Source organism: Dermacentor albipictus, chromosome 9 (assembly GCF_038994185.2).
Source record: "Dermacentor albipictus isolate Rhodes 1998 colony chromosome 9, USDA_Dalb.pri_finalv2, whole genome shotgun sequence".
NCBI lineage: Eukaryota > Metazoa > Arthropoda > Arachnida > Ixodida > Ixodidae > Dermacentor > Dermacentor albipictus.
Genome location: NC_091829.1, coordinates 28,588,817 through 28,602,298, shown reverse-complemented (window position 1 = coordinate 28,602,298; position 13,482 = coordinate 28,588,817). Strand labels below are relative to the sequence as shown.

Below are 13,482 nucleotides of genomic sequence, written 5' to 3'. Positions count from 1 at the left end.
ATTTGGTTTCATGATCTTACTGTGCAAATCATATAAAAGTGTTGCATTTGCATTTAGTTACAACTTTTAAATCACAAGCAGACAGAAAAAAGAAAGAAATATGAAGCAACATTTTTTTAGCTAATGACCCTAGCAGATAAAGCTCCAAAATTAGGTTGCTTTAGGAAAGATTACATTTAAGAAGGTTCATCCTACATTTATATTCCCATTGTGATCCAGTGACCTCTTGATTTTTCCATATAATGCAGCTGGACGATTTTATGAAAGAGCCTCAATCCTGACTTTTGCCTTCATTCTTCTGTGAGAGCTCCCATAGTAATGTTTGTGTTGTGGCTTTTGAGACCTGTTGCCTCTATGGTTCCATGTGTTGTTTGAAAGTCATACAAACAAGATAAAAGTGCTCAAAGGAAGTTGGAGGCTTGAAGAAGTGACTAGGAGCAGTGGCCAAACAGGAGAAGCCTTGGCCTGGAGTCGACGTTATCACAAGGGAACCTGTCTTCGTTGGTGTGCAGCCCTGACTAAGACAAGTTCTCTTGTCCAAACTGTGGCTCTACGCTTGAGGCTTCCTTTGTTTGCTTGGCCACTGTTGACCGTTCAAAAAGTCATGCCGCGTTGCATTGCTGCTGCCTCAGACAATCTAAAGCACTGCTTTTCATTTGCTGTTTTCGGCTGTGCCGAGCGACTGATGTGTGAAGCTGCTGCCGCTGCTGCCATTGCCGCTGCTGCAGCTAGCTTCTGCTTGTGTGTGTGTGCGTGTGCTGCTGTAATGACTGCGCCTTCATTCCGTTCTCTCTTTCTCGCTTCCCCCTTTCACTGTGTCCCTGTCCCCTCTCTCGTCTCGTTGGCTGCCTTGTCGTTCTCCCTCGCCTCCCGTAAACATCAGCGGATCTGGCTGGAGGGAGCAGTAAGTGCCAGCACTGCTTGGGCCAGATGCTTTGTCTCGCATTTTCTCAAACCATCCCCCTACCCCTTTTCCCGTATTCCCTTGGAGCCCCTTCCATTTCTCTTTCTTTGCTGTTTTTTGAATCGATCGTGCAGCAGACGAGGGTAGCGCTGGATAGTTTTAGCAGGGCGTGGCCGGTGCACGGCGGGCAGTGCGAAGGAGTGTGCACGCCCGAAAAGCGCTGCGTTAGTGCTTTGCTCCTTGCAATGCTAGTAGTCGCTGAGCTGACCAAGGGCCGCTGTAAATGGCTCGCATCACCTTTGATTTTGGTTATCACTGTGATATGCTCATCTGTGCAACATTGCCAATGTTAACTGATCTTCACAACATTCTCTGATGGAGAATTGCAACGTTTGATGGTATGGATCAAGAAAAAAAGAAAATAGAGCGATGTGACTGCCTGTAGGCGAGGGTAGGAAATCTGCAACGCAAATTTGTAGTGAATGGCTTCTGGCCTTAAGTAGCAATGAAGATACGCTTGCAGTTACATAATTGCAAAGCAGCTCTTGGCAGCACTTTAATGCATTGCAGGATGACAAGAAATGTCAGGGAAAAAAGAAGAAGCAAGGCAAAAAGACTCAGCATATTGTAGGGGCTAGATTTGTGTCAGCACAGTGGAGACATACCAGCGTAGACTCATGGCAGAAAATGTGCACATAAAGAGTAGCTCTGATGACGGCACCTTTTGATACTATGCTTTACTTAAGTGCATAGAACCGTTGTCGCAATCAGATTCTGCTTATGTGTTCATGTAAGCTTGTCGATGGCAACACAATCCTCTCAAAGAAATTGTTCACGCCTTTTTTTTTTTTTTAGAATATATCGGTGATACGACACAGAAATGTATCTAGTACATTATGGTTGATCAAAGTGCCACAAGATGGGGCCAGTAGAGCCTGCTTTTCCTGATATGTCTCTCAATATTCTGGTGTACATTTGGTACGTTATCACTGTGCTAGAACACACTTTTGACAAGCACTTCAAAAAGCAGAAGAAAGAAAGTTTCCTCTGTAGCTTCAATTTTAGCCCCAAGTCCTTGTGGATTTCTTTTCTTTTTTTTCCTCTCCTGATTCTATGTCCCTGTTGTTCCTAATTCCTCCACATTGACATTCATTTTTCTCTTTGACTCGGCTGTATTGAGTAACAAAAAGCCTACGTGGGTCATCCTCCCAATCCACAATCTTTTGGATGTGGAAATCAGTGGGCTGCTACAATTCTGTGACTCTTGCTTGTGCATTATGCGATGATGAAATAAAACTGAGATTGGCTGTATTTTTTAAATATTTGTTCAGGGACTGATTGATGCTCAAAGTTAAGTGTCGGATCATTCCTCCCAGTAAAAGTAAAGGTCGCACAAGACAATTTCATGCCGTTTCAGCGGAACATTGTTGTATGCTGTAGTAGTTGGTTGTCAAAGTTGGCGAGATAGAAGACGTTTCTCTGGGAACATCTGAACAGTTTCTTATTGCCTGAATATAATTAGTGTAATTTTATGCATAATATAACCCTTTACATAGAGTCCACAAATCTAGTTGGTTCCTTCAGGGGAAAAGAAATTTGCATAGAACTTGCACAAGCTATGTACAGGCATCCAGTTGCTAAACTTAGAGCAGTAAGTGGTATCTCTTTTTTGTTAACAGCTTTGCAAAGAACATATTAGAACAGACCATTTTCATGACTGTTAAGCCAACTTTTCTACAAGACATATTGCCTTCCTTATGGTGAATAGTGCAAAAGTCCAAATTTTGGAGTATTGGTGCTGAGCAGTGGCTCATTGTCTTTGAGAATAAGGACTAGCTAGTTCTACTCCTGACCATTTGGATGGAATCGCAAAAACATTTTCACATACACATATGATGTGCACGTTGAAAAAATCCCAGGTGATCAAAATAGCCTCTAGATCTTCTTTAAGGCATGTCTCTTTGCCCTGCTGTTGCTTCAGGGTGTTAAACCCCATGAATCAAGCCACAAAGGATTGGTTATGTACAGTCAGCATCATAATTTTACGAACCATGGGATCTCAAAAAGCAAGCTTAATTAGTATTTTCATAGCCTGTCATACAGATTTCCAACCTGTAGTATTATGTAAACAAGATTTAGTGCTTTATGTTTTTACTGGTTATGGTCACGAACTGCTTAAAAATGTTATATTTTCTGAGATCTTGCGGTCTTCAAACCTATGATATTGACACAGAAAGAAGTGTAATATGGTGGATCATGTAGGCATGGCTTTCCTGATGAAAATCGCATCCAGAAGCAAAGTGGTAGCATGCACAGCTTGTACTTTGTCTTTCTTTGAACAGTGACCTGTAGTCACCATCAGTCGATCCAAATTGCAATTGTAGAGAAGAACCCTTGCAAATTAAGACAAGGATATGAGCTCACTTTTCTGTTGTGCTATTTAATTTGATTGCAGCAAGCTTCTTTCCTGACTTGCTTTCCTCAGTTGACCATTTTCCACTTCGACTTTCAGAGCCCGGAAGCGCGCCTCGAAACTTACAAGCACGAACCTTGAGCTCAAGTACTGTGGTCGTTCAGTGGGACCCTCCAAAGGAACCAAATGGCCAGGTCATGGTGAGCATTTGCTGCCAAGGTTCATGCGATTCTTGGAAACTTATGATACTGACACGGAAAGAAGTGAAGTTAAACCTCGGTATAATGAACTTCCATATGACGAAATTCTCGATGTAATGAGGTATTTAACTTTTCTTAACCTCTTGTCCATAGAACACTGTGTACATGTAAGGAAGTGTAAGGAAGTGTGTTTGTATGCGATTTCAATATAACGAAATTTCACTGCCGCTGCAAAGTAATACTGAGAAAATATACAGAAACTTCCGTGGACGCAGATGGTCAAAGAATTGAATTACAAGCAGCTGTGCGCAAACGCACCTCTAAAATTGTGAGCCCTGCGACAAAAGCGGCCGTGGAAGTGAAGCCCCAGCTTTTTCTGTTCAAAGTGCAACCGTGACAAGATCCTATCGCACCCCGCGCTCTGTGTGCTTTAGCTGCCAGTCAAAGCTTGCGAGGGTGAGACAAGAAAGAAAGTGGCTTCGCTAGTGCCGCCTTTCCGCGCGAGCACAGGGAAAGAGGGGAGGGGAGGGGAGCGAGCTTGCAGTAATGCGATCAAGCGCATGCAAGGGGGTTGGGGGTCGGGAGCGGAGTGGGGGACAAGTTGGCGCATGTCTCAGTTTCTGGTGCATGTTTTGACAATGGCTGCGCATGGCTGTAAGTGCGGCTGAGCACATACGCAGCCGTGCACCCTGCTTTAGAAATAATCTGTCGTGTGTGCAAAGAATGGACGTGCCGAAATCGCGTGGCATCATGTAAGCTATCTTTCTGCGCATTTAGTGTTGGAGGTTGCGTAATCTCGAGTTTCAAGCGAGAAGCAGACGAAGCATTTGCTCCCCGCTGCGGGCGCTTTTCACAATAGCGTCGTCCCAATGTGGGCGACGCTATCAGCTGTTAGAGCGGATTGCGTGCGAAAGCGTGGCTGGCTTCTCTTAAATTCGTGCCACCGATGGTAATATATAGACGTGGCGCGAAACCATATCATTCGTCGCCGACTCTAAAATTTCTCAAAAGGAATTGTTTTCTTACTCAAATCTGCTTTTTTCGGTTGTTCGATAATCTGGTCTGGAAAATTCTGCAGCCTTTTTCCATGTGTGAAAAATCGATCAGTGACTGTACTTAGTTGCATAACAGGTCAAATTTCAGTGCAACAAAATTTCATTATAACGAAGCGAATTGCCGATTTTACCGACTTCATTATATGGAGGTCTAACTGTTTATTGTGGTGGATGGTGTAGGCGTGGCTACCCTGATGAAAATCACATCCAGAAGTGAAGTGCTAGCGTGCACAGTAACGTCAATCAATCATTTTTGGTAGCACATTCTCTTCCACTTGAGGCACTGATCGTCGCAGCAGCTTTTACATGTTTAACCATAATAGACCCTTCATTCAAGTTGAGCAACTTGAAGACCCTTCAGTTGCTCCACAAGTTGAGACCCTTCAGTCAAGTGAGCAAGTTCGTGAAGGACCCGTAAGGTCCTTCACGAACTTGCTCACTTGTGTAAACCATTGAACATGGAGTTAAATTTTCACTGATAATTGTGCCTTGGATACATCTTGCAGATTTTGGGGGCAATTTACTGCTAGATAGCAAACGTAACACCTAAATGCAGTTATCACAACACCTTGCATGAGTCATGATACGGCAACATGTCTTTAAACACGCTGCACTCCTCCCTTGTGGTCACAGACATGCATATGAGAGCACATGCTCAAGTGAAGGGCTTTATGTATGCAAATGTACACACGGTTTTCAGCGACAAAGCCAGCGAACTAGAACAAGTTAGCGATCATCCTGAGCAGCAGCAGACTTAAGTTTACTGAGCTTAAGCACCAAATTCATATTATCGTTCTGCATAGAAGCCGAGTTTGAAAAAACAGGTATGAGCAACGACAAAAGCCTTACGTTCACCTTCCTTCGTGTGTATGTCTGCTTCTTGATCCTAACTCTCTTTACATAGGAATGCTTACCCAACTCATCCGACAGCAGATTCTCGTGAATCAGTAGTAAGGCAAATGACTTGGTGAAGTGTCACAATCTGAATCCACACGATTCCCCACCGTTTCACATACATACCCTTGTGCACGTCGAAAGAATCTCAGGGTAATGTCACACCATTCCCCTAATGAATCTGTGCTGCAGAAGCCACAAAGCACATGAAGTTTCGTGAAGGGTAAAATCGAAGTTGTGATTTGTTAGTCATCCACACAGCTGTAGCACGAACCTGCTACAACTGCAGCATCCATCTGGCTGTACCACATAGCTACTTCGTAGGTTCGGGCAGTTGGGTGGATAAGAATTTTTGCTTTCATTTCTCTGAGTGTTAAACGATTGTAACAGGCTCTTTTCCAGTAAGCCTGTGCAGAGCACTATGGCATTTAGAATAAGAACAGGAACAGCACAACACAGGATGAGCGAGTAAAGAGCACAGGACAGAGCGCTGACTAGGTTGCTAGTCAGCGCTCTGTCCTGTGCTCTTTACTCGCTCGTTCTATGTCGCGCCGTTCCTGTTTTTATTCTAAAGATTAACCAACCAGCCCCATTGAACACACTGCTAAAGTTCTGTGGCCTTTGCCGTTCATTGCAGGGCTACAATGTGTACTACACGACCCAGCCCAGCATCCCCACGCAGTCGTGGAATGCACAAACAGTTGACAACAACCAGTTGACGACCATCAGCAATCTGACCCCACAGACCATCTACACTATACGGGTGCAGGCCTTCACCAGCCGCGGCCCAGGTCCCTTCTCGTCGCCCGTGCAAGTCAAGACCCAGCAGGGCGGTGAGCATAGCTGTCTACACTTCTGCAACATTTCTGAGGTTTAAAAACTTGGTGACTCAATCAATCAATCAGTTGGTCAGAAAAGGAGGTCTATTTTTTACATAATGCAGCTTAGACCGCTTATAACGTGATCGCTTATACTGTAGAACAGGCTATAATGCAACCTTTTGTACTCCCGTTCACCTTCCCATTGAACTCAATATATACACATACTGTTTATAGTGCAGTATTGCGAGACGGAATGCCAGTTATAATCGGGCTTCCGCGAGAAAATCCTGCGCAGAAGCATGGTAGCAAGTGCGTTTCTCAACGTGGTGCGCTGGCCAATGGGACAGGAGAGCGACGAAAGCAACACAAGGACGGAGGAGGAGACATGGAGCAAACAAACAAGAAAACAGAGAAAGAAATTGCCATGGTTGAACGTGGTTTCAACAAGTTTGTCAAGCGATAGCACGGTTTTGCTTGCTTTAAGAACGGGCACAGATGCTGTTCGGCGCCGTCGGCAACTGCCGCATCTACAATTGCACCACAAGACAACACACAGACGCTGCTCGGCGCGGCAGCAGCAGCAGCGAGTGAACTGACCTTCATGCTGCATCTCGCTTTAACGTGAACTAAGCATTGAAAGCATAGCGCGTGTTAAGCTACCAGCGCTCGGCGCACATTGTACACATCGCAGTTCGCTTTCAAGATATCAGCACCCGTGTGGCGTACGAAACAGTCGCTGGTAGTGGCAGATTGTCCCAGTTTGACCTTGGCTGAGCTTGAAGGTCAGATTTACGAAACGAGGCATTTTCTGGGTTTGTACCTGGAGTAGTAGAGCTATCCCTCTGGGGAAAAAAAAAAGAAAAGAAAAAGTGGTAGCAGCACTGCGGGTACACGACTGATAATCCTTTACTCGCGAGGGCACGGACAACACTTGAATGGCGGCAACTTGGTTCACAGCTGCCATGTTTTCAACATCGCACGCAGGTGGATCAGTCCGACAAATTTAACGAGACACTGTACAGCATCCAAAATTTCACTCGCCGTTCTACATTAGCTCTGAAGTTCATGGTGGTATTGTGAGGAATTGCAAGTAATTGCGCAACTCTGAAAGTTTAGTTGACAACTTCCCTGTATGTGTACCATAGATACTCGAATCTAGGCCGACCCCAATTCTAAGCCGACCCCCTAAAGTCCGAAGCCAACAAAAAGAAAATATATTACCTCGAATGTCGGCCGAACAAAAGAAAGGAAGGACAGCATTCACAAAATGCAAACAGTATTTATTGAATCTGAACGGGCAGAGCTCATTCAACGTTGTCGCTGTGTTCCTTGCCACTGTCGCCTTCAAATAGTGCACTATATTCATTACCGTCAAGCGCATTAGATATGCTGCACTTTTTAAAGGCACGCACAATCAAAGAACCTGGGATGTCATCCCACGCTGCAGTTACCCAGCCCGTCAGCTGCGATAGCGATGGACGTTTGATGCGGCCCGTTGCCGTTAGCATGTGGTCTTCGTCAGCCAACCACTCCGTGTAATATTTCGGCAGACGATTCTTGAAAGGTTGTTGATGCAGACATCAAGTGGCTGCAACTGGCCCGTCATGACGCCCGGTATGACAGCGAGGTCAGTGTTCGCTTGGGCGAGGGCAGCCTTCACATTGTCGGTCAAGTGCCCACGGTAAGAGTTCACGACAAGGAGCAAGTTCTTTGTCTAAAGGGATCGTGGACGCCGTCGCCACACAATCTTAACCCACTCTTCCACCATCGCACCCGTCATCCACCCGTTCTCATTTGCCCGCACAATGACATTTCTTGGGAAAGTTTCTTCAGCAGGCAGTGTCTTCCTTTTAAATATCATATAAGGAGGGAGTTTACGTCCATCAGCTGTGCAGCACAGCATCACAGTTGTGCGCTGCTTCTCGTAGCCCGCAGAGTGCACCTTCACCTCCTTGGCACCCTTTTCATTCACGGTGTACGCAACTGGCATATCAAAATACACAGCCGTCTGGTCGATTTTAAATACACAGCCGGTTGCCGATTTGCCCAAGGTTGTAGCCTGCCTCTTCTCTCTTTCACAGCACGTAGCGCTGAAAAGTTGTCAGCTTCCTTCGAAATCACTTGGCAGCTTCTGGGTGATTGAAGTGCAACATCGGAGGCTGAAGCCAAAGCGCTTCATGAATTTCTGAAGCCAGCCACGGCTGGCTTTGAAATCCTTTGGCTTTAGGCCTCGCTCCCTCGAAAGTTCCCTAGCTTTCACTTGGAGCACTTCTGTTGTCACTGGAAGGGCAGCTGCTCTCTACGTCTGAACAAAGGCGGCCAAAACTGTCTTTCCTTCGTGGTGACGGCCTTTCTTTGGTCCGCTAAATGCCATCCTTGTTGCGGCGCACGCAAAAAGCTGCTGTCGTTGTCCCCTCCAACGACAGACGTTTTTCTCGTCGACGCCGAAATCCCGCCCGGCTTGAAGGTTCGACGATGCCTCAGCGGCTATCACAACTTTTCACTTGAAAGTGGCACTCTAGTGGCATCTCCTGCTTGGTGCCATCGCTTGTGTACAGTTGGCTACTGGCATGACTAGTAGCGGTTGCGACACTGACTTTTCTAGATGTCGCTAGCTATGCACCATATTTAGCAGTTTCAATGAAAAACTCGCACGTTTTTTTCTAAGCCGACCTTAGAGTTTGGAATATGATTATTTGAAAAAAACTATCGGTCTAGATTCGAATAAGTACAGTATTTTTTGTCTGTGCTACTTTGTCTGCTTCATGCAAAGACTGTGAGTCCTCGAACATGAACCTTTCAACATTTGTAAATTTATTTAAGTGAATGTAAACATTCAGGTCACGTGCTTTGTTTGAATCTCAAGTACACGCAGCTGTTTCGTCTACATGTTTTGCATGTGTGGAGTCTTTGGAAAATGTATTGATTATAGTGTAGCACCACTGATAGTGCAGATATTTGCGACTCTGGCAACTTGGTTATAAACGTCTTTGCTGTAATGAATAATAAACACAAGGATATTAGTACAGTCGACTTCCATTAATTCTACTCTGACGGGACAGAGGCAATTGGTCTAATTATCTGGTGGGTCAAATAAAGCAGCAGGGCAGAAAAAGCACGAAAACGTGACTCTGATTCATTTGGAAGAACCTCATTGATATGATCCCCTGACATATGATTTCGCGTTTCTTCTTTGATATTTATGTCAAGAATTAATTTAGACCAGCCGCTGTCACAATCATGAGTGCAACCAGGCTTTGAGCCTTCACATCTAAAACTCATGTATAGCCACCAATAAAACAAAGAGGTTAACTCGACTGACATTTTGCAGAATTGATAGCTGAGCGAGTTGGTACATTTTTGGAAGACTAGAAATAGCGCAAGAATGACGACGGATGGTGAAAGACACAACACGGATGCTGCGTGTTCTGTCTTACTCTGCCTGTGGTCTGTGCTTAACCTTTCTGTTTTTTCCTTTGCCTCTCTGCCTGTTGTCTTTGTGCTGTTTCTGTAGTCTTCCACACATTTGAGATCTCACATCAAGGACTCATCAGGCCAGCCGATTTTGCTCCTCCCAGTGCCAAGCCAGCCCCGCAACCTGAAGGCGGTGGCAGTGTCTCCGACGGCCATCCAGCTGAACTGGACGCGTCCCCTGGACCCGGCCGAGATGGTGGTGGGCTACGAGCTCTACTGGAACGACACGTTCACTCAGCAGCAGGAACAGCGTTCCCTGCCCGATGGCCAGAACTTCCTCCTCGAGGGGCTCTACCCGGACACCGTGTACTACATCTGGCTGGCGGCCCGCTCGGGCACGGGCGAGGGCGCTGCCACGCCACCCCTGCCTGTGCGGACGGACCAGTACGGTGAGTACAGTGCTCTTCCCTTGCTGGTTTATTCTTTTCTATCTCTTTCCTTTTTTTTTTTTTGCCTGTTAAAGAAAGTGTTAGACTGTTGCTTCCTTGTCGTGACAGTTTGGTGAAGATCACAGGCCCATTCAATTCACCTGCACTTCTTGAACTTGGTTGGGAAGGATTAAGCTTTGCTACATTCGATTACACAAAACCTGCTTCTTTATATTGTTACGGTGCAACCAAGAGTGGCGCCACTCAGAAGAAGACGATCTAACGTGTGTAGGTGGAATCAGTCTCGACAGCCATCTTGTTTATGCATTGTTGTCTTTCTTGTAAATTTCATAAATACATTGGTGTATGTGACTTCTGCAACGTAACAATATGTTCAGTGTTTGTCGTATGCATACATGCTGATTTCAACGGGAAAAAAAGGAAGTTTGAAATTAGGTCTATGCAAAAAAAAATGCAATGGGCAAAAGAGACAGCTTTGCGAATGCAGAATTGGAAGAAAGAAATTTATGCTGGCTACTTTGCGGTCCAAACAAGATGGTGGCTGAGCTGAATGCTTGGAAACACAGTGGGAAATTCATCTGCGTGCAAGAAAACATAGCCACTTTTTCTAATTTGCTTAATGTAAGCTACATTGTGTTTTTCATAGTTCCACACGCAAAACGATTTTAAACAGTTGCAAATATAATGTGTGCTTTTAGCTTTTTCTTAGAAACGTGAAGTGGAGTCAAGCCACAGTGACGTCTTCCTGATGTGTTCCAGTGCTTGAACTCGAAGCTGTCGTCCTAGGTGTCAACATAGGCTGTCTACAGTGCTGGCCATAATTGGAACACGCCCAGAGGGTCCCCTGTCGATTTTGATGGCCAATCGGCTTCTTGCTGTGCCGATACGTGGCACGTAAGCTACGCTAAATTACCAACATGTCCATATAGAATGTATGACTTCAATTTTTTCATGCTAAGTGACATTTTCGGTGCCAGAATACGTAACTTGAGCTGCTGAGCAAGCAAATATTCGCTCCATTCTAACCTATCTTGTCTCAATTATTTCATTCTCAGTTTTGTTGTAGCAGTAGAATACTTCGTGAAATAAAGCCCACCAAATTTTAGTTGCTTTGCTATATCTGATAATTTTTTATATTGATGTTCGAGTGTTTTCATTCTACACAGTGCCACAGGAAAAGTTCACTGCATTGCTTGCACTCGTATTAGCTGTGTTTCGTTCATACAAGCGGTTCCGGCCAGTTTAATCATTCAGTCGTTTTACTGGTTTTACAAACTACAAGGTCATGAGGTGTCATTGGCATGAACAACTGAACTAGCATTAACTAGTTCGTGAAGTGCAGGGCGAACTGAATGGACCTCACTCGTGATCTTTTTGGGGCAGCTTATCTGGGCTTACTTGCGCCGAGTGATTAGCTAGAGGACATAACGAGCAAACACATTACTTTTTCTGCCCTTTCTTCCTGCCGTATTTTTTTTCATGCACTTGCTAAGTGTGTTTGTTTATATGGCAGTGCTCATTAGGTTGCAAAGTCTTGATTAGTGGTCTAGCCCAGCGAGCTGAAGGTTTTCAAAGATCCATGGCCATGCTCTTCTTTTTCGTAGCCTGTGAACTGTGCAAGGAAGTGCCGACAAGATCTGTATGAAACCGATCGACTCCGCCATTCTTTTGAAAGTGTGAGACACTAACTAGCCCATCCTGCCATGTTAATACATGTTTGATGGGGGTGCGTCATCTGTTCAGAAGTTATCGGAGGGAGCAAACTCCTCAATGTTCAAAGGATTCGTTCATTTGTTTTATATCACTTGAAATGTCAATCCTGTGTCAGGTTTTGCTGTTTTTATGCTATTCTAGTCTCTGAACCTTGTCTTAAACTGTAGTTCACAAGAAGTGCACCTTCACGTCCGAAAAGATTTTCAAGCTAGAAATGTACGCGTTGCAGCCGAAATCACTCTGTTCGTGATAAAACTGGCTCGCGCCTTGCTTTTTGTTCGTTTAAGCGAAGAAACGGGCCGAAGCATGTACTACCAGCCCTGATCTTTGGCTGTACACTAAAGTGATGCAAAGCCAAGCGTAAGAAGATGGTTTTATGCACAACTCACTGAGGGGGGGGATGCAGTCTTGTACAAGGCCCCATTCCACTGTGTCATCCATCTCCTTGGCTCATCACACAGCGCACTCTCGACCACCTGTTCTTCCTCTGCACTTCCTTCTTCTTCCCGTTGCATCACATGACCTCCCCCTTTTCCCCCAACGCTCCTCTTGGGGCGCAACGCGCACGGCCCTTGCAGTTCCGGGTGCGCCGCCGCAGCAGGTACGCGGCATTGCTCTCGACTCGCGCTCATTGCGCATCAGCTGGGAGCCGCCGCCACGCGAACTGCACAACGGCGCCATCACGTACTACAAGGTGAAGTACATCCGCGCCGACGCGGCCCCGGGGGCGGCGCCCTACGAGGCGCTCAAGGGGCCCGCCGAGCTGTCGCACAGCATCACTGGACTGGACAAGTGGACCCCCTACCGCGTCTGGGTGCTCGCCGGCACATCTGTCGGCGATGGCCCCGCCTCCCCGCAGGTTCTCGTGCGCACCGATGAGGACGGTACGTCGTCCAGCGGGGACGCCCCTTTCCCTTCCTCCCTTACCTCATTCCTTCCTCCTCACTCGCCTTTTGCACATTCCCCTTTTTTTTTCCTCTCTTTGATTGCAAGCCAACACTCTCCACTTTTCTGCTTTTGTTCTCTTCATTCTTCTCCTCGTGGCTTCTCAACGCTACCAGTCAGAAAGCTCTCTAAAGCTAGTGCCTCGTACACAAGCCTGACTCGACTAGGTTCATCACTTTATTTGTACTCTGGGGTTCTCAACCCACTCAAAGCCAGCTACCGAAGTCGTATAAGGATTTCCAGCCATGTTGCGGGCGCCAGTAATTTCCTTATCTGTACAGCTTATACAGCACAGAGCGGCAGTGTTAAGTGAAGCGCTGGCACATTTTGCTTTAGCACTTCAGCAAGCTGCATACCTTCAGCGTGTTTGGTGCGTGCCAGTGCAAAGATGAAATGTGTGATCTTGGTGCTATCCACAGTGAGCTGCTAGACATATCAATCATTGTCTGATACATTTCATCAACTAGTGAGTCACGAATAGGTGGCATGCTCAATTATTGGAAAGCACTTGATAGCTCGTCGGAATTGGTGTGGCACACTTGTTAGTGTGTAGGCACAAAGTTATTCATACTTATTTTTAGTTAAACGCTCTTCAATATTAAATATTGCGAGTTGCTCTCTCAAAACCTCAGCAACAGACACCGCTCCATCTTTTGATCTGGGTATTGCAAACA

The 13,482-nt window shown here is 45.8% G+C and overlaps 1 protein-coding gene across 3 annotated transcripts in view; it reads left to right on the top strand.

Moving 5' to 3' along the window:
• LOC135917978 (tyrosine-protein phosphatase Lar-like) overlaps nucleotides 1-13,482 on the top strand; it is a 691,474-nt gene that overhangs the window by 624,055 nt on the left and 53,937 nt on the right. For 2 of the 3 annotated variants that reach the window (XM_065451629.1, XM_065451630.1), the window contains 4 exons: nucleotides 3,417-3,517; nucleotides 6,104-6,299; nucleotides 9,866-10,150; nucleotides 12,442-12,747. In XM_065451629.1, the coding sequence (XP_065307701.1) occupies nucleotides 3,417-3,517; nucleotides 6,104-6,299; nucleotides 9,866-10,150; nucleotides 12,442-12,747 (888 nt within the window). The remainder of the gene's footprint in view (nucleotides 1-3,416; nucleotides 3,518-6,103; nucleotides 6,300-9,865; nucleotides 10,151-12,441; nucleotides 12,748-13,482) is intronic. The other variant, XM_065451631.1, reaches the window with a different exon arrangement.